This window comes from Echeneis naucrates, chromosome 3 (assembly GCF_900963305.1).
Source record: "Echeneis naucrates chromosome 3, fEcheNa1.1, whole genome shotgun sequence".
In the NCBI taxonomy this organism is placed as follows: Eukaryota; Metazoa; Chordata; class Actinopteri; order Carangiformes; family Echeneidae; genus Echeneis; species Echeneis naucrates.
The window spans coordinates 1,465,666-1,485,388 of record NC_042513.1 but is presented as its reverse complement, the minus strand read 5'-3'; the positions used below and the strand labels follow the sequence as shown (position 1 = coordinate 1,485,388).

General features: G+C 38.1%; 1 protein-coding gene across 1 annotated transcript in view; it reads right to left on the bottom strand.

The window, feature by feature from the left end:
• Window positions 1-19,723, bottom strand: part of spon1a (spondin 1a) — a 67,182-nt gene that overhangs the window by 28,511 nt on the left and 18,948 nt on the right. The window contains exon 6 of the mRNA XM_029498384.1: window positions 18,923-19,071. Coding sequence (XP_029354244.1) covers window positions 18,923-19,071 — 149 coding nt within the window. The remainder of the gene's footprint in view (window positions 1-18,922; window positions 19,072-19,723) is intronic.

The following is a 19,723-nucleotide window of genomic DNA, read 5'->3' as shown; positions in this document are numbered from 1 at the left end:
GGTGTGTCGGCTAGAAAATGGACTTAGGGAGATACTGTATATTGAATAGTTTAATGTTTTCCTAGAATATTTAGAGATGTAAATTATTCTTACTAATTCTAAAATGTTATTATTTGAATACAAAAAGCTGCATAAAAATTTTGTAACAATAAAATTAATTATAAAGAGAGACCTGCTGCCAGTAAAGAGGGTTGAACTCAGGATCAGCATAATAAATATGGTGGATAGTCTATGTTTTAAACATGGATCTTTGTCACATAGATTTTACACTATTCTACTCCATGTAGCTGTGAAGGCATTACATAATCTCTCCAGTTCTGTATGGTGCCCATTAATGCTGCCAATCTCCCATTTTGTCAATAGATTGGCTGTAATATTCAGTCCAAGATTGATTCATTTTGTAGAGGTCCAAATGAACCAAGAAATTATTCTTACAATGTAACTCCACCACCAGTCTGGACTGTTGATTGGAACAATGGATTCCTGCTCTTGATGTAAAAGCAGAAATCCAAATTGAGGCCAGGTTATATTGTTTTCAGTCTTCACCTGTCCAGTTTTGGTGATTCTGTGCCCTCTGCAGAATCACATCAGTGTTTTCGACATGGGTGAGCCCTGATATTGTGTTATTGTGTTATTGTGTACCTGTTTTTGTCCAGCTACCTCAAGGTGCTCTGACCACTGTCATTAACAAAGCATTTTAATCTGCAGACTGGCAATTCATTGGATTAGTTTGGATAGTGTACATAAACACAATGTGGCTCAACTAGTAAAAACCTTTAGACAGATTGCAAATTTTTAAAGAAGTAAAAGTGGACGACAAAATACAAAACACGGCTGTGCTGTCATGTTTACAATGTATGCCCTTATTATTACTATTTATATAATAACAATATATAATAATAATAATAATAATAATATAATTAAATGATATTTTAAATATATAAATAATATATATGGTGATATAATACCAAAATAAAAAGAATTAGTTTGACAAAGCTTTTTCATCGATCTGATCCTTCTGTGGTTTCATCAACATGCATGTGTAGAAGGAATATGGATGAGTTTAGGGGATTGTGATGAACTGTAATTTACTTTGTCAGTAATTATGTTTCATAAAAATTGGTACATGCTAATTTGCACCTTAGAAATTGCTTGATTGTATCCTCTGTACACAATAATTTGTAAAGATAAACGAAGCAGTATCCAGACATCCAGACATTGCTGGAGGTCATGGTTGCTCGCTCTAAGTGACATTTGATTAAATGATTAAATCCGTATCACCCAAAACACAGTATCGTTAACTATCATTTTGCTCTCAGATTGTGATTAAATAGCTTCAGAGTATCTCAGAAACATAAGCTCATAGCACTGTGAGTTTTGATTCTCTGACTTTGTTCAATTTTCATAATAAATTTGGATGGTTATACGTCTTAATTTTTAGTTTGAGGATTTCATTTTTTTTATTTAATGTAAAAGGCTGCATTTCAGGAATCAATATGTTGTTCTCAACTATGTAAACAGCTCGCAAGGCAACTGATGAATATTTACAGTAGCATAACTGTTGCACTGATACATAATTAGGCTCGTCCTTAGTTTGCATTAAATTTTGTTCTTGATCCATTAAACACGCAACACTATGTGCTGGAAGTGAAGCCATTGTCAGAGGCCCCTGAACCTCACAGGGCAAGTTTGTCATGCCGTGGTGGAATTGACCTGTCGCAGTTCCTCACGCTGAGGAGATCAGCCATGAAATTGGTTCAACGCAAGCTGGAGGTACAGTCTTTAGATACTGCCTCTGCAAGTTAATAGCCAACTCTTCTCGAATTGGCAGAAAAAAAATTCTTAGCAATCCTAAAATCTTTTTTCCTCCATTACCAGGACAATTATGCCAGTTGGCTGTTCCTCATGCCCACAGGGAACCTTTGAGCTTCTCAGATAATGCCCTGCTTCGCAAGGATGAGGTAGAACAGCTTAATGTAATATTTATAACAAGATGGAATCTGCTGTTTTTGTATGGTTCATCTATGGTCTCACTCGTGCATCAATTTCTCTTGCTAACTTGTGAATGACTGCTCCTGTTGAAATGTTCACAGTGAAAGTCGAGGTTATGCTAAATCTGTGATTAGCCAGTGTTCTTTTATACAATTAATTTAAAGATGTAAGCAACCACAATTTTTTTTTTTTTTTTTTTTTTACTTTAGCAGAATGCATAATACATTACATATCTGCCTGATTAGTACAATAGCATGGAAAAAGTGCCAGAAATAAAGGCTATATGGACTGGGAATATATGTTCTACACATTAGTTTTTTATTGACCGGGTGTAGTAATTACATCCCTGCTCATGTTTTAACCGGCTTTTAAATCTTCATCTGTGTGTGTGTGTATACATACATATGAGTGATTCTGTAGATCTAAGAAAGTCTATGCTTTTGCATACATGAGTGTTTGTTTGTAACCAGTATTTACATAAACACAAGAATTATACAGCATGACGACGACGACGGCTAATTCGAGATGAGGCATAGCAACTGCAATCCTAACCTCACTCTTCGACACCATGTGACTATATGATAATTTATTGGGTTATAAGGATTTTAGTGCTGTTGCAATTGTTGGACAAAGTAATCACGAACACACACATTCTATATTAATATGTAAAACAGCCACTTATCTAGCGAGCCTGTTCAACCCAACAACAACAACCTATGTTATCTATCTGAGGTTCATAGTCATTTTTCAAGAGTAGCAATTATTGCAGCATTACAATCACCATAAAAACTGTGACTTGGCCAGTGTTGTTGAAAGAAATTATCATGTATCAGGTCTAATAAAGTTGAGTCTGCCTATCATTCCATGTTAACTCTATTCCTATTTAGAGCTATATAGAGCTACTTTATGATGAGGAGGTGGTGGATGAATCATGTGTCAATGGCACTCAGTGGATAACTGTTAGGGATTCAGCCTTCTTGTAGTGTATATAGTTTAAACAAGTTGTTTGTCAGTCAGTAAATAAAGGACCAATACCAACATATATGCAAGAAATAAAGGGAATTTTTCCTGTTAACCAACTGATTCAACCGAGTAATTTCTTTTTCACACAAAATGAACCATTTCTCAACACTAAGCCTTAAAACCTGAGCTCTTTCTTAACTCTCTGCACTTTTATGTTTCATTGAGCAAAACTCTGAGCATATCCAACCTAACTCATTATGCAAATATACAGAGAGTACTGATAGAGGGAATTTGATGCTATAAAATAAGTATATGTTGCCATGAATTCACAACCAGTGTTAAAAAACAAAATTCTCCCACTGTGGTGATACTTCTTCATTGGGCAGAGGGTGTCAACAGTGTTGTGGTCTTATTATGTTTTAGGCTGTTGATGAGCACTTCAGAATATGAGACCAAATGGACAGAAAGGAGATGCATTTCTGCGTTTTCAATTCATTTAACAGGTTTCTCTGTGACTTCAAGTAGTGATCCCTGGGCACTGGCCCAAACTCACAGACCGATAGAAAGATGACTACAGGCAATGTGGGCAGTTGAGTGCTTAGCAGACATGCCATGTTATCGCAGTGTCCTGGGTTGAGTTCCAGTCTGGGAGCCTATGCAGTAAGTCATTCACCTCCTTGCCCTGTTTCCTGTCAGCCTCTCTGCCACCTACTAATCAAAACAAAGGTATAAAAAGGCCCACAAAATAAGAATTTCAAAAATAAAGGTAAATACAAATATTACATAAAATGTACATGAGCCACTACATGGCTACGTTTTTTGTGTCTTTTTTAGAGGTTCCATCTGAGTTTATGGCTTTGACCAGACCACAAAACACAGACTGTACGACTTGTAAATTGGTTAAAAAGATAGTTCCCTCTTGAAACTCAACAATACCATGGATGGGTTGTCAGATCATGGGCAAATTTACTTTTCCTGTGTCACCAAAGGGCATTGCTAATTTAGACAAAAATTGAAAGAACAAGAAAGCAGAAGAGTGTGCTTAAAGCAGAAAAAAAATGTAGTTTTCTTTCTTGCTTGTGTTCTTCAAGAGTCATTAGTATCACAAGTGTAGATGATCAAAGGAATTACTGAAAGCAAATTGTCTCCTACTGCAGAAAACCTTTTCAGAGGCATAGGGAATTACAATGTGAAGCTGACCTTTTTGTGTTCCCAAACAACTGCATTGTAGTTTACTGATTGTTGAGATGAGCTCAGCCAACCTCAAAGAAAATGAGATGAAGGAGGAGAAAATTCAGGAAAGGAGACATTTACTGAACAAGGAAAGCTATCTCAAAGCCTGTAGGCAGATTTCAAATGAATGTGAAAAGAAAAGCTCAGGTATGGGTCTGATATTAAATATAACCTCAGAGTCTTTTGCATTTATGTTCATCCTTTGAATATCCATATCCCATATCCATATTGGTCTATAATAGGTGATGATATTAATGTTGTATAAAAGAGTTAGATAAATTCTTAGTAACAAGACAAATAATATATTCGCAGAAACCCTCTAGCATTTGAAATAAATTAAAATTATATGTTGTATCAAAAAATTACTCAGTGACATCCTTTCATGATCGTTGGAAATACTCTACTCTGACGGCCACTCAGCTTCGTCTTAACTAAAAATACGAGATGCTGATCCCCTGAGCCATTTATGTTGTTTTATGTAGCAAATAAGACATGTTAAGTGCCTTACAAATTGGTAGGCATTACAAAAAGGTATGAGGCATGAACATTAAAATCAAAATTAAGGTGTAATTTTCAAAAAAGAGCAACAGAAGCTTTAAGAGCACAAGTTCATAAAAGAGTATATATTTGAGGCAGTGAAAATTTGTTAATGTATTTCAAGGGATCAGGAGAAATGGAGCCCTAATACACAGTTTTGCATGCAAGCAAGAGAAGTCAAACACCACAGAGTGTGCCAGAAGCAAACAACTGTCAACTCACAGGATTGTTTCAACATAACTACTTCCAACGGGGAAGCACAGATTTGCACAGTAAAGACCTAAAAGCATCAATATATTGTATTTAAATAGTGATGACAAGTCAAATCAGTCAAAGCTGAGCTTTACGGAACAGTCTTCAGTTTCTGCTGCTTGTTGAATGCAAAATGTTGTTTTTTTTAATCTGTGTACTCATGCTAACAGCTTACCCATTATTGTATGAAACTATAGATTGTGAAAATCTCAGTGGATTAATTTCTAATACAGAAGACTGCTTGTATCCATTAGAGAAGACATATCATGCAGTGTAGATGACATACTCCCTTGTCTTTGAGGAAAAAAGATTCATATTGCATGAATAATTTCCATCTAGTTCTGACAGGAGCAGTGAACCTTCATTTATGATGCTTGATTTAGCATTTGTAATTCCCTGTTAGGCAAGAAACCGCATTTAAACTGCCATCACTGCAAATAAAAAATGGTTATGAACAGAGCTACAGTGTTAATATGGTTTAAACCATCTGCTTGCCCCCCTGACTTTTGTAATGGTTTAATATGAGTATGAGAAGGTAGCCACACAATTGTCCATGTGCTTTTACATCACAGAATGAACACAAGCTGTCACCGGGACCCTCTGGCTGGGGACTGGGCCTTCACTCACCTACCCCCTAAACTGCATCAACATCGCTCTTCACTCACCACACACTTGGCACTATATAGTTTCTCACAGGCACATTTAGGAACACAACATCTAACACGATTGTAGTGCCTCACACCTTCAGGGACAGACTGGGGCAGTTTCAGGGGGCTCTCTGTCTGGGGAGGGTTGCAGGAGAGCAGTGTGCTGTAGCCCTCTGAGGTCCCCCCACCTTCCTCTCCTTTCCCCCGATCTAAATGTACCACACCACATCCAGGGTCAGTTATTCATGGTGCATGGCTGTCCCACTCCTTTGTGTGCTTGCTTGGGCAGTTTAGTGGTGCTTGTGCTCCTGCACACAGGCGGGCCCATGACCCGACTCTGGGCCCTGTTGATGGTCTCACTCATATTTAGGGAATGCCCAAATGCATGTGTGGTTTCACTTGTTTCACATCATAAATAATCCTCCTGCACCCTCTATACTTTCATGCCCCCTACCTGAACCAGGGTCTGTATCCCATCCGTACTTTTATCTCCACCTCTTCTATTTCTCTCCCCTAACCGAACCAGGGTCTGTATCCCCACCCCGCTTTCACTGGTGCAGTTGGTGAGAGGTCAGAGTAGTTGATGGTAGTGCTGTTTGAGAGAATTGTCTTTGTGTGAGGAGTGGCGATGGCTGGCATTAGGGGGTGACTCTGGGACGCCAGTTTTCACTTTCTAGCCTCCTGGAAGTGTCGTGGACCTAACTAGATGAAACACTGGTGAAAGGAGGTTCCCACCTGATGACCCCAAAGACATGTTAGCTATCTCTGCTCACTGGCCTAGTTAGATATTATCTGTAGGATACATAGGCAGGGCGAATGTTTGCTGTTAGGGAGCAGTGATAGTTTGAAGTTTGTTGTTAGTTTTAGGGAGTTAATCACTGAGTCTGGTCCATTTTTTTGGCTCACAAGTTTCTTGTGTTTACTCTAAATTGATGAAACTCTCTGGACTCTATTAATCCCGAGTGAGGTGCCACATGGAAAAGCACAGGATCCTTCACTCCAATAGTTCCTACCAGCACCGCCTGCTTCTGTTCCCCTGCACATCCTTTTGCATCTTTGTCCATTCTTTGTTCCCCCCCTATATTTACTGAGGTGTAGCACTGCCCTCCCTGCCACACAAAGTCATTCTCATCAGGGTGCTGAAATAAAATATCTAGCTGCAAGACTAAAGTGCTTCAATCTCATAAAAAGTTGAGACACCTTGTGGTGTTAAACTATGAGGACAAATGCGATATAAAAACAAAACAATAATTCAACTGAATCAAACTAAGCAGCATGACGTACTCCAAGCATAATGTCAAAGAACCTAGAACTGAAAACCCCTTAAAACCCTAAAAGACTCATTTATACTTAGTAAGGATCCCATTTACACTCCTGAAATTAAATCATCTTTGGCTAATTTGGCTAAGAATGTGATGCTATTTACAGTAGAGGTCAAAAGTTTGGACACACTTTCCTATTCATTTGAATGAGATGTGTCCAAACTTTTGGCCTGTACTGTGTATGTTTAAGATGAAATTAAGTTTGCTCACTAGGAACTTCACAAGCTGATAGGCATGGAATGGAAAAAGAATCTGAGACACAGTGAGTTTGATAACTGGTAGCAGTTGTTTTTCCTATTGTGACATTCTGCTGTTGCCCAACACATTCCAGTTTGAGTTCTTCACTTGGCTGCATTTGGAAGTCAATCATCTGTTCAGGAAGAGCTGATGAAACCTTGCACAAATGCTGTCAAAGCTCCCACTCCAATTGATGTTGACACTCATCTCCTTAATAAACAAAAAATCATGGCAAATCATGAAATGAAGCCATATTTCATGTACATGATTGCAATTTCAATGCTACTTAGAATCTTTTTCAGTGGCTGTCTGTACATATAGCCGGTGGACCAAACAAGAAAGGCAAGATATATTATTAATTCTATCAGGTATAGGGATGGAAAAAATTGTGGTAGTACACCTTAATGAACCTGGTCTGTTAACATCCAATAATTGTATTCATAGTAACAGCATGCCAGGTGACTCTAAGGACTGTGCCAGACAGGCATTACTGTATATCAGATGTAAAAAGGGACAAATTTGATTGATCACCAAGAAAACATGATTCCTTCAAGGATGTAGTCTCTCTCCTGTTCTGACATCCACTACTACCAACCATCAGTGAAAAATAAATCAACCAAAAATAGCAACACTTAGGGCCAATACTTGATCATTAAATAAGATGATAGAAAACATCCTAAAAAAGAAAAAGATATTGCATAGCAAACATGTCCAACATGCCCATGTTCTGGAAAGGCTTCTTTATGAGGATTACCAAGAATTTCGATGTGGATATCATATCACACTCAGGCTCGTAAGACCACATATTCACTAATTCCTATCACATACTTTTCAGAACACCACAATGACATTTTACCAAATATACCATCAAGGCATTACCTTGCTCTCAAGTCAAGTGACAGTTGGATATAGATCAAGATTACATCATCATTTCGAGCTTTGACATCAAAGGTGGAATTGAAGATGTAGCCATGCCTCCAATATCGCCTCCCACAGTTGTGTCAAGAGGGGAAAAAAAAACAGCTAACCTTACAAAAATGGCAGGACATCTCCAAGGGCCTCATTAAGAAGCAGATATAACTGTGAAAAAAGCAACATTAATACAGCGAACCTATTGTTACATTATATTATTTGTAAATTATTTAAATTTGACAATAAGGCCTTAGTGTGGTACATTGCAAACAACTAATGGAGATTATATCACTCATGAAACCATGCAGACCATCTTATGAAATGAGATTTAAAAAATGTTATGAGTTATCATGGCATGGCAAAACCAATGATGCTAGACTAGATCAGATTAGACAAGTCTAAAAATAGCAAAGCCACCTGTGCTTAAAGAACCACAAAAAAAGAAAAGGGAAAAAGATTGAGACTCAAATCTAATCATGACCTTAATATCAACAATGAAATAGAATCGAGGATTTGGAGAATTGTTACTCCTGGTGTGTAGTATACTTGTGGGATCTGACAACATTCCTGGAATCAAAATCCTGGACTACACATGTATAAATGGCAGCTTGAAGGTTTTAGGGTTAGGTCTAGGTCTATTGTGGTTAATATCAAGGCAAGGAATGTATTATGTCAATGTCAGCTCACCACAAATTAAGTAAAACAAGAATCTGTGTGCATCTTTGAGATGTGATTTAAATTTTGACCAGAAGATTAACAAGGGCTGCTGCCCATAAAATAGTCATTTTAAACTGATTATCTTATATTAGACTATGATGATGATAATTAATCCCTGAGTTTTGCACCATAAAACAGACAAGACAGTACAAATGACCAGGTTTCCAATGCAAATAAAGCTGTATTAGCAAATTTAATGCCTACAAACTCAGTCGGTCAAAGCAGAGAGGTAACAGCTACGCAAAGTTACACTTAACGACTACTCATGGTGCCTCATGGCTACGCTACCAACAGGAGGGAGGCATCTGACATGGCAACATCTGGAGCTTATGCCTCTTCAGACATTTTTGGAATATCAGCAGCAGCACATCCTTGTATAATCATCCAGCTAAAAAGATCATTAGTGCTAATTACCATGCAAATACCTGTTGTTATTTTTTCACCCCATTAATATAATCAAGAATTCTTATTTCCTCTGAGAGCAGAACTACACAAATAAGTCATTCATATGCTTTGTCATTGGTATAATATTTTAAAGCAGCCTGACATTGATTAATGGTGCATGGAAATATGCACCATGTTATAGGAGAATGAGAACTGCATGAAATCCTACTTTACTTCTTTGTAACTCGTTGCCAAACAAACATTGTCTGAATGCAAGTAATGAGTGAAATTGCATAATCTTTATTTTTATAGTATTTACTTCTATACTCTGTCTGATTTAATGCTTTATTGTCACCTGTCTTCTGTGTCCTATTTAATTTCTTAATTTCTTTATTTCTCACCTGTTCTCTTGCCCTGTGCTGCTGTGACATTCAAATTCCCCCAATGGGGATCAATAAAGTATTTTTATCCTATCTCATCATGTCTTATCTTATATGTCAAAAGGATTCTGCTCATTGTAATGATACCAGAATACTTATACACACTGGTCAAAATTATTCCCTGGGAGATGACGATTGTGTGAAATTAAGAGTTGTTTTCTGCCTGCAAGCCAAACCCCCACTTGGACCCTCAGTGAGACAGAAGCTCCTCTGATGTAGTAATCCAAGTTCTGCTCATGGATCGCTGATCTGTCCATCCCAGCACGTACTCCAAACTATGAATAGACATAAAAAAATTGCTTCGAAATTCCAGTGGGATGCGAGCCAGCTTTTATCAGCGCATAGAGCAAAGGCTTACACAGCCTTCAGGTGTTAATTAAATCTCCACTGACATTCCCATATCCTGCCCTGCAGAAAAAGCTGCAGTTCAGATACTGCATAGGTGAAGTCACTTCAGTCGCACCAATCTTGCTCAAAACAGGACAGGAGAACATCCCTTAGGCAAGGGGAGCAAACGTGGTGACAAGAAAATCTTCCATGCTTAAGGCAGATGAGTTTGTAAGTGCTGACTACTTCACTAGAGAGCGTTGAATTGATTTGCTGACCATGGCTGTCCTCAGTGGCAATCTCTGAGCCTCGCAATGCAGACTGGAAGCCTATAGTGCTGCCTGGCACACTCATTCATCAAGCAGCCTGAGCCATCATACAGGCAACTCCAGCAGACCTGAGCCCAGGGCTAGGGGATATTATTAGAGATGAATTGAGGTAACTGCCTTTGATGACCCAGTTCATACTGTCTGTCGCTCCCTAAGCTTTCCTTCCATTCTACCAACTTTCATTCTTACTTCCAGAATCTGTGCTCTGTAAGGAGGTCAGTAGTCATTGAGGCTAGATGTACTACAGTGCAGAGTATATGATGATGCTGAACCTCCCCCAACTGCTACCAAAAATACAACTCTGCCAGTTCAGGTTTTGTCCTTAAGTCTCAAATTAAACCCAGTGATCTGAATTCCTCATGTTTGCTGAATAAACAAACAATATTAACTACAACTTATTATTCTCCATGATGAACCACTGTAGCACACAACTGTGCACCAGAATACATAATTCAGTCCAGTGAGACATTAACTCAGCATTACTTCCAAGGGAAAAAAACAAAACAAAATACAGAAACATGCTAAAGGCAAAACATTACTTTGCATAGATGCACAGTATGTAAAGCTATGGAAACTGTCTAAGGTCCATCTGTATTCAGTGTAATGCATAATGTGTTCGTTCATTTGACCAAACAGACATGTAAGGGATTTATCATTTTCAATAATATTTTTTTTTTTGATCATCTACTATGCATATTCTAAAAATTAAGCAAGGTACACCACTAAGTACAGTGTGTGGTCGGACTTATTCATGTACATTACAACAGATAAGTCAATATCCTGCTATCAGAACTTTTGTTAGTTCCCACTTTTGCCAAAATAATGCAATATTATCAATTAAATATGCTGCACTTAAAGTAATTTAACATGCAACTATCGCAAAATAGCAAAAATCTTAGCAGTGTTTCTGGATAATTCATGACTGATGTCCCTGACTCCCTGAATCAAATGTAGAATGTGCTTAGTGTTGTGTCATATATCTGCTACAATCTTAATTTATGATTGCGCTGCTTGGAACTGTGTTGCACTTGTATTTGACTTTTGTCAGAAATACAGCATATGAGTGGCCAATCACCCAATCGGCCAAATGATATGGAGATTACAGTGAATGAGGGACCGTCAGGCTAATGGTTTTATTTACATAGGACAGGATGAGCCCTTACTGAAAAAAGATTTTTCAAGGACACTTTATGAATAAAAGTTCACACAAATGGTTAATAAGGGTATACAGTGTCTTGCAGGTCATGATCTTATGAAGAGCAATAAAAAAAAAAAAAAATAAAACAAGATGAAGCTCACATCAATAATACAACAATTCAAACAGCTTTACTAAAATGAAATAACTGTAATAAATAACTCTATTGTGGCCCCTTGATGTCACCTTGTTACCTTGGCCACTGCAAAAGCATTTAAGATAAGAACTTCATTAAATCAGTTAGTGCATCGTAAATTACTACTGCTCAGTCATACTTATACTTGCTCACACACTAGTTTTTGCACTGAACAACAGAAGAATCACAAACCAATTACACATGCGTACAAAGACAGCGACACATTAAATATGAACTCTAACTTTGAATTCAAAAGGAAGCAAATTGGAAAGCACTCATGAGAGGCCAACATCAAATGTGAGGTATTAATAGCCTTCATTAATAAATGATAAAGAGAGGAATGATATTCCTTCAAAACCAGTCATAACATTTTAATGAAAATATTCCAATGAAAAAAAACATACATTTCAATTATAACTTCCCTGAAATGAGTCATCTCGCACTCAAAGGGAAATACAAAGATTCTGAGAAAATTTCTGGCATATTCAACTAAGAACCAACAAGGCAATTGTTTAATCTTCAACTGGTACACTGGTACCCCGTGTCTGTTCGGGTTTCCACAGGTACTCCGGTTTCCTCCCACCATCCAAAGACATGCATGCAGGTTAACTGGCGACATTAAATTGACCGTAGCTGGTGACCTGTCCAGTGTATACCCCGCCTCTCAGTCAATGTGAGCTGGGATTGGCTCCAGCAGCCCCGCGACCCGGATATGGAGAAAAGCAGATGACGATGAGTGAGTGAGTGGTACGAGGCACTGACAGGAGGGATTGAAGGAGAGTCCTGTCCTTTCTGCCTGCTGTGCTATTATTCTCTGAACACTGAAATGTCTTTATCAAAGCTGCCTCCAGCCAACATGTCTGAGATTCCCGAATAATCTATTTTTTTATCCCTGTGACTGTGTATGTAAGTACGAGTCTTTTGCCAGCCATCTCCACCAAGGACCAGTTAAGTCAACATTAAGACTCACACACACAAACACACATGAAAATGGCCCAGATCATGTAGTAATCAAAAACACATGCCAGCTATATGTAAACACTAGCATGCAAAGGATATTGTGACCTGTGTTCCCTTAGTGCCAAAGTGATCCATTACAATGACTTAATCATGATCAGAAAAATGAAGAACCCACGCATATGCCCACACTGTGTACAAGTACAAGCCCAGACACAGATGGACAAAAATCATATTGGCTAAGTCTACTTCTACTGCATTTCAAAATGTGCTTGCCTCTGGCTGTAGTGTTCAATTTCGGCAATCGTAATAACAGTCCTGGGAACCAAGGCAGGCATTTAGGCCTTTGAGAGCTTTGTTTTCATGAACAGGAATATCTCTGCAAGCCTCGTAAAGCTAACTTGAAAGGCCAAGAGAGGACTGCCAGCCAAAATGTAGGAATTATTCCCTGCTTAACACTGGTATTTCCTGTTTTTATTCATTTATTTATTTATTTATCTTGTTTTTTGTTTTGTTTTGTTTTTTTCTTTACATGCTGCTAATAAGATACGTAGGCAATAAAACGGAAGGATGTAGTATAGCAAAGCAAAAGTGGGATGGGGGGGCATGTGGGGGGTTGATGGAGAGCAGAGGGATTACCTGCATGCTTTTACACCCACTGGGACTTAGTATGGTCCACTATGTTCATTGCTCCGTCCTCTGGGAGGCCCATTTATAGCTAATTGCTATCCCACTATGGCAAACCTGACCTCATGCAGCAGCATACGCACACAGAGATACATGAGGAATACAAAGAGAATGCCAAATTGTATACTGAGTGAAAAGAGAGTAAAGAGCATGACAGACACAGAGAAAAACAGAAGAAAAGCCCGTGTCTTCCATGTCATTTTAACATCTCCTCAGTCACACTCTGTCATGTCTCTAGGCCAATTGTAGCATTTCTGGCAATTAAATGTGTCACCTTTGCAACACTACCAAATTAAAGTGTTACAGGAATCTTGAAATAAAAGCTACAAATGGCTGTCTATGATGCACATAGAAATAATACATAATAATACCATTTTGGCATGATTTAAATTGCTTATTTCACATTAAAGTTGATGGAAGTCTGGCAAATATCTAGTGCATGACCTCCTTTAACACTACCTGAAAAGTATCTTCTCTGTACACTTTATAATATAATAATGTGTCTAAAGGAGGATTTAGAAAAGAGGTACTCCAGAGGAAACATCTGGACCACTGTAAATCCAAACAGCATTTAAATCTCCAGTCCCTCCACATCCTGGCCCCTTTCAGCAAGCCACTTGTCTTCCTGTGTCAGCATCTTCATAGAATGAAGATTACAACACAATGCCTCCCTTATGAGTACACTGTCTCATAAACACATATTGACAGTTATTATTATCTAAAATACAACAACCATAAAGACAAAAGGGTATTTTGAAAAATCAGTCATTGGTGTACATGTATGCTACATTACCATCAGGTTCACTCTCCAGGTAATTAGTTGGCCAAGGAATTAATCAAATGTGGGGGTTGAAATACCAAGGTTGAGTGACATCAAGGCGAGGAACAGTTTGATCTCTTACTGTTTGATGAAAGATTGGCTCTTAAAAAGACATTACAAAACTTAATGATGCAAGTCATTCAGTCTTCTCTAATCTGTTGGCCTTATGCAGGTCTAAGAAGCCATGTGCAGTGGGGAAAAATGTAATTTTAAATAGTCTATTATCAAAATGTCAACTGCTAAGTGTGTACTTAGTCAGGGAACAACGTGCATTTGTAATAGGAGGCTGAATTGTGAATTTGTCATGTATTTTATTCTCTCAGTTGTAGCTGACATCTCAACTCACTGAAACTGCAGAACAGAGATTTTCAGGAGATCCTTTGTGCCCTTTGCCATCAGGCTGTTTAACACCTCAGCTAAAGGAAGTGGTTCATGAAGTGGGTTAATTTCAATATCTTTGTAATTAAATGTTTTTTTACTCGTATGCATCGATCTATCCGGTCTGTGGAATGGAGGAGAGAATGGGGTGACATTTGTATGTGCATCACATGAACACCCCTCAATAATGCAATAATATAAATGCTTCTTTCCAAGACATTTGGTGAGATGGGAAGTTGGCTTGACAACTCCAACTATGGAAAAATCCACTAGCGTGACAATGGAAATAGAAGAGAGATGTCGCCAAGCACATTGGAATGCATTTGTCAGACAATAGTAATGAGAAAAAGGAGCAGAGTTGATTGCTATAATTACATTCAATTGTAGTCCTCCCAGCTAACCCCCTCAGTCTCAGAAGGTCAACACAACAGACAGTAATCACTGACAGCATCTGTCCAGAAGTAACAAACTGGCAGGGTTGATGATCAGTAAAATAGAAATTCAAAGTGCACCATGAGACATATGAGAATACAGATTTTGATAAAGTGAAACTGGATGTGATGCAATTGCACATACACAAAGAGGAAAAAAGCACACACACACAACTGACATCTCAGAGAGACTTAAAAACCGAAAGGAACCTTCATTTCTATTACTCTCTATCCAAAAACCTAAGGCCTCCCACTTACAGGTGGCAAACCTTACTGTTCTCAAGTCTACCGAACTGCAAAATCGGTTTTCAATCCTTGTAAGACAGAAAAAGAAACAGAGGGAGAAACATTAACTAGCTGCTATTTTATTCCATAATACCTGTTGTTCTTTTCATGTGGGAGACAGCACTGAAACACATTCTAGACTGCGAAAAAGCTTTTATCAACCTGGCAATTTGACTGCTGTATAATGCTAGTAGCAGTCAACATGACAGTTGAAGGACTTCCCTATGAATCCTGCTGATAAATGTAGTGAATTGACTTCAAACATTCAAAAATAAATCTACATGTATCCCAGGAGTCCATGGATCCCAGGAGATCCTCCAATGTCCCGTCTTAAGTATCACCTGCATGTGTTTCCTAGTACAAAAAAAAAAACATCTGCCAATAAAATAAGGAACACAGCTCTTTGAATTGACACAGATCTGTGCTTCCTTGCATTAATCTGTAATGTGTCTTTTTGATATCTGAGTTGTGTTGTCTCTGCTTTGTGGCACAGCTGAGGAGATGAGGATCATACTGGATTCTGTGAGCGTCCATATGGTGCAATAGTGAAAACCACCCCACGCTGCGAGAGGAAATAGGAGATTTCATAATCCATCTGAGGTCTTTGCCCTGGTTGCTGGCCCATGGAGACAGACTCATTAAATTTATCATTAGTGACACACTCAGCTTCTGTAAAGACTGAATGCATATACAAATCACCTCAGACATGAAAGAATGGACAACAATGGACTCTGGCTGCATCCCTCTACTGTTGAGTCTTCTGATAACAGTGTTTATACCTGGCAAATTAAACAGTATTAAACAGTACGAGTTCACTTTACAATCTGGCAAGACAGTTTGTACAAATAAGAAATTGTCCTATATTATGGTATAGTTTACACACCAAGCCAACACTTACCACTTACAACCAAGAGCTGACTAAAAAAATCTGCATCTTTGGTGGCAGGAGTCACATAGCAAATCAAAGCACCATGTCCTGTGAATATGAATCACATTTTCATGCTGTAACATATTTACAATCTCAGACCATTGCTCTGTGATAATTGGCACATTGTGATGATTGCTTGTGTGCAAGAGGGAGTTTTTGAAATTGTGTTCGTAAAATGGGGCCTGAGAAGGCTCTGACATGCAATCCCAACAGCATGGAACATATGGAATGAGACTGTTTATGTCCTTGCCTTACACTTAATTTTATTATATATTAACTATTGTTAAAGAGGTCTAAAATATACAAAACACCACCACCTTTGTTTGTAGTTTAATAAATCTCCAAATTCTAAAGATGCGTTTATTCTCGGAAGTACAGGCCACATTTGCCCCAGGGGCAGCAAAGGCTACAAAATGATACAAAATAAAGCTATCAGACTCTGATTTGACATGAGCAAGACAAAGAGTGCTTTGTCTGTCTGTGTGCTTGCACAAGTTTGTGCGGCTGCATGCCCGCCTGGCTCTGCAAACGGGACTTTTTATGAACACTCCGATCAGTGTGGCTCTTGGCTGGAGAGAAGTCTGGCTATGAATATCAATTTTGTATTCATTGCTAGTTACTCCCCCTGACATCCCACCTGACATAAAAGCGAATCAGCGTTCTGTGTGTGTCAGCATTTAACAAGAAATTTTGCATGGCTCAAAAGAGGGAGCCTCCTTCACCCAGCCTCCTCACCTCAAGTGTGTCGACAGACGGTATGCGCTGTATGAGTTGTAGAAAAACGGACCCTGTGAATGTGTGCAGTAGTTGTCTAAAGTAGTAAAATATTTTTTAGCTCCTTATTAACAGTGTTAACAGTGAATGTCAGCGACAATCAACCCTTACATGCTATGAGGCAAAATTACATGACAAATGCTCTGTGCTATCATGTATTTATTGTACCATCATACGATATGCTGCCTGAAAAACACTCAAACAATAATTACACCACAAGCTACTTATTATTGTTGACAGTACCAGCTGACATTTGGCCAAGGGCAGAGTATGCCATGGACAGGTTGCCAGTCTATTAGAGGCCTGACATTTACAGACAAACAATTGGCAAATAAACATAATCTATATGTTTTTGCATTGTGTGAAGAGGCCAGGTTCAAGACCGAGAAGACCGTGCAACACCCACACACAGAGACTTCAGATTCTGTACCTTCTTGCTGTGAAGGATCAATGTTAATCACTGCATCACCAAACCATCTACTGAGTATTGAAAAAGGGTGATTAATCACTGGAGTTCAGGCAGTACATAATAACATTCTGCTTAAGGGCCTATCAGGGTCTACATAGATCGTAAGACTGGGCAATATGGCCAAAATGTAAATCAAGATACATATTTAAAAATTTCAGTTAATAAGATAGATTTCCCAGTATTGTACCATTGTAAAAGTCCCATAAAAAAATAAGCGATATAATCACAATACTTCTGTTGAATTAGTGTCCAGTCTTAATTGCTCACAAGTTTAATCACGACAATAAACTCTTAATTCCAGTTAGCCTTTGAGCAATTAATCTCTACAGCCCCAGTTTGAGCCATGCCACACTTTGTGATGATAAGATGACATGCTGTGCGCAAAATGTCTTATTACTTCCTGCTCAATCAATTCACTGTTGGTAATGAGTTGGCATATGCTGTACAATCCAAAAAAAAAAAAAAACAAAAAAAACAAATGTTTACATAATTCTGAATTTACCTATGGAATGCACTGGTTTGTCCCTCTTGTATTATGTAATTCATCTCTGGGTAGATAAATATGATAGATTGTGGTGATAAGTGAATTGGTGTTTCATGTACTCAAGCAATATTTGCAGGTTAATTGTAATCATAATGCCAATTAGTAAGATGTATGCTTTTCAGCATACATACTGTATTGTTTTATCAAATCTAAGCTTAGAAGAAACTGCTCGAATGATCCAAGCTGATAGTTAAGACTAATACAAAAAAAAGAGTGTGCGGTAATAACAGTGGGATGCTAGCAGTGACACAGAGACCCCATTGCTCACACTATGCTATCATTATCTGCTGTGACTCCAGGTCTTCAGTATTAGCCAACAATAAGCACTCCACAGGAACATCTGCTCTGCCAGCATGGGTTATTTTAAGACTGAGCGAGACAACTATGGAGAAGAAGGAAAGATATACAAAGCCATTTCTGGAAATAATAAAGACAAGGGAGGGCAAGGAATATATATAAAATTGCAATTTATTCTACAACATAAAAGTGATAGCTGTGAATGACACTTTAAAAGTGAAACTAGAAGAAATATCCATATTAGTATTAGAGGGAAGACAAATCAATCAATGACTTTTTAACTGAGTTGATGATTAAAGTACAGCTCCTTTTGTAGATGTTACTGCCAAAGCATCTCCTGAACATGTGAAGGCTGTGTCAAGGCTTTCAGTCTTATACAAGATAAAATGATATTCAATTATTTAATTTTGAGTTTAATTTCATGACAAAGCAATTCCTTCTCTCCCTTACCACTGAGAGGCAGCTTAAATGCATGACAGCACTAATCAAGCACTAATCAAGCTGGAAAACAATGTCAAAGCAATTCATCCAATCCTGAGCTCAGGTGTGCTTGGACATTTTCTGAGACCAGAGAGGTATTACATAACTCGCTTGCCAGTTTCATTTAAGACAAAAAAAGCAAGATAAATACCCAGATAATTATCCCTTGCAAAAATGCATATGTAAGTTATTCTGTCATACTATACTCCCTTCAAAAAATGTGGGGCAGTCAATAATGGAGAATCTTACCTTCTGTCTGATTTCTTCCTCCATTTTGACTGGGGAGCCAAGCTCAGCTACTTGTTTAACTCCTTCACTGGCAAAGCCACCATATTCCCAGAGCACATAATTCTTAGAGTGGGATGCACCAATTATGGCTGACCAATGATTGGCACGACCTGGTGAAGACACAACAAAATATTTTATTAGTTTGGCAATTAAAAAATAATTTATTTTACCCCTCTAGCGACCCCATAAACGACAGTCAGCTCATTGGGCCATCAGTCAGGCTGGCTGTCACATTGACAGTCCTCTGTTGATGATAATGATTATCTGCAACATGATTTTTATGATGGACAGTGGTATGTTTCAGTCTCAAAAATATTCCATGCAAAGCTGCAGTGCATTTCAAAATGTTCATTCTCTCGCTATCTCACCGACTCCTTTGTTGTCTTTGTGAAGGCAACATACAAAAAAGGGGCTGGTGGATCTCTTTCTCTGCTTATAAGGTTGCTGAGATTGCAGCGGTGTTCGTTTTGTTTATTTTAGATCTCCATTAGAAACTGCCTCAGCAGTGACTATTCTTCCTGGAGTCAATTAAAAATTACAGCACAATTAAAAGATTCACAAGCAGACACTAATGAAAAATAAATATAACAAATATATGCATATGCATACACACATCCACCAAAGGAAAAAGAAAACAACTATTATCCTAAATGGCAAAAAATTATACATTTAAATAGACATAGAATACATTCATAAGTGAGCAAAAATAGATGATTTGTCAATATAGTAGCGATAACGTCACTCAGTACACTAAATTGATAT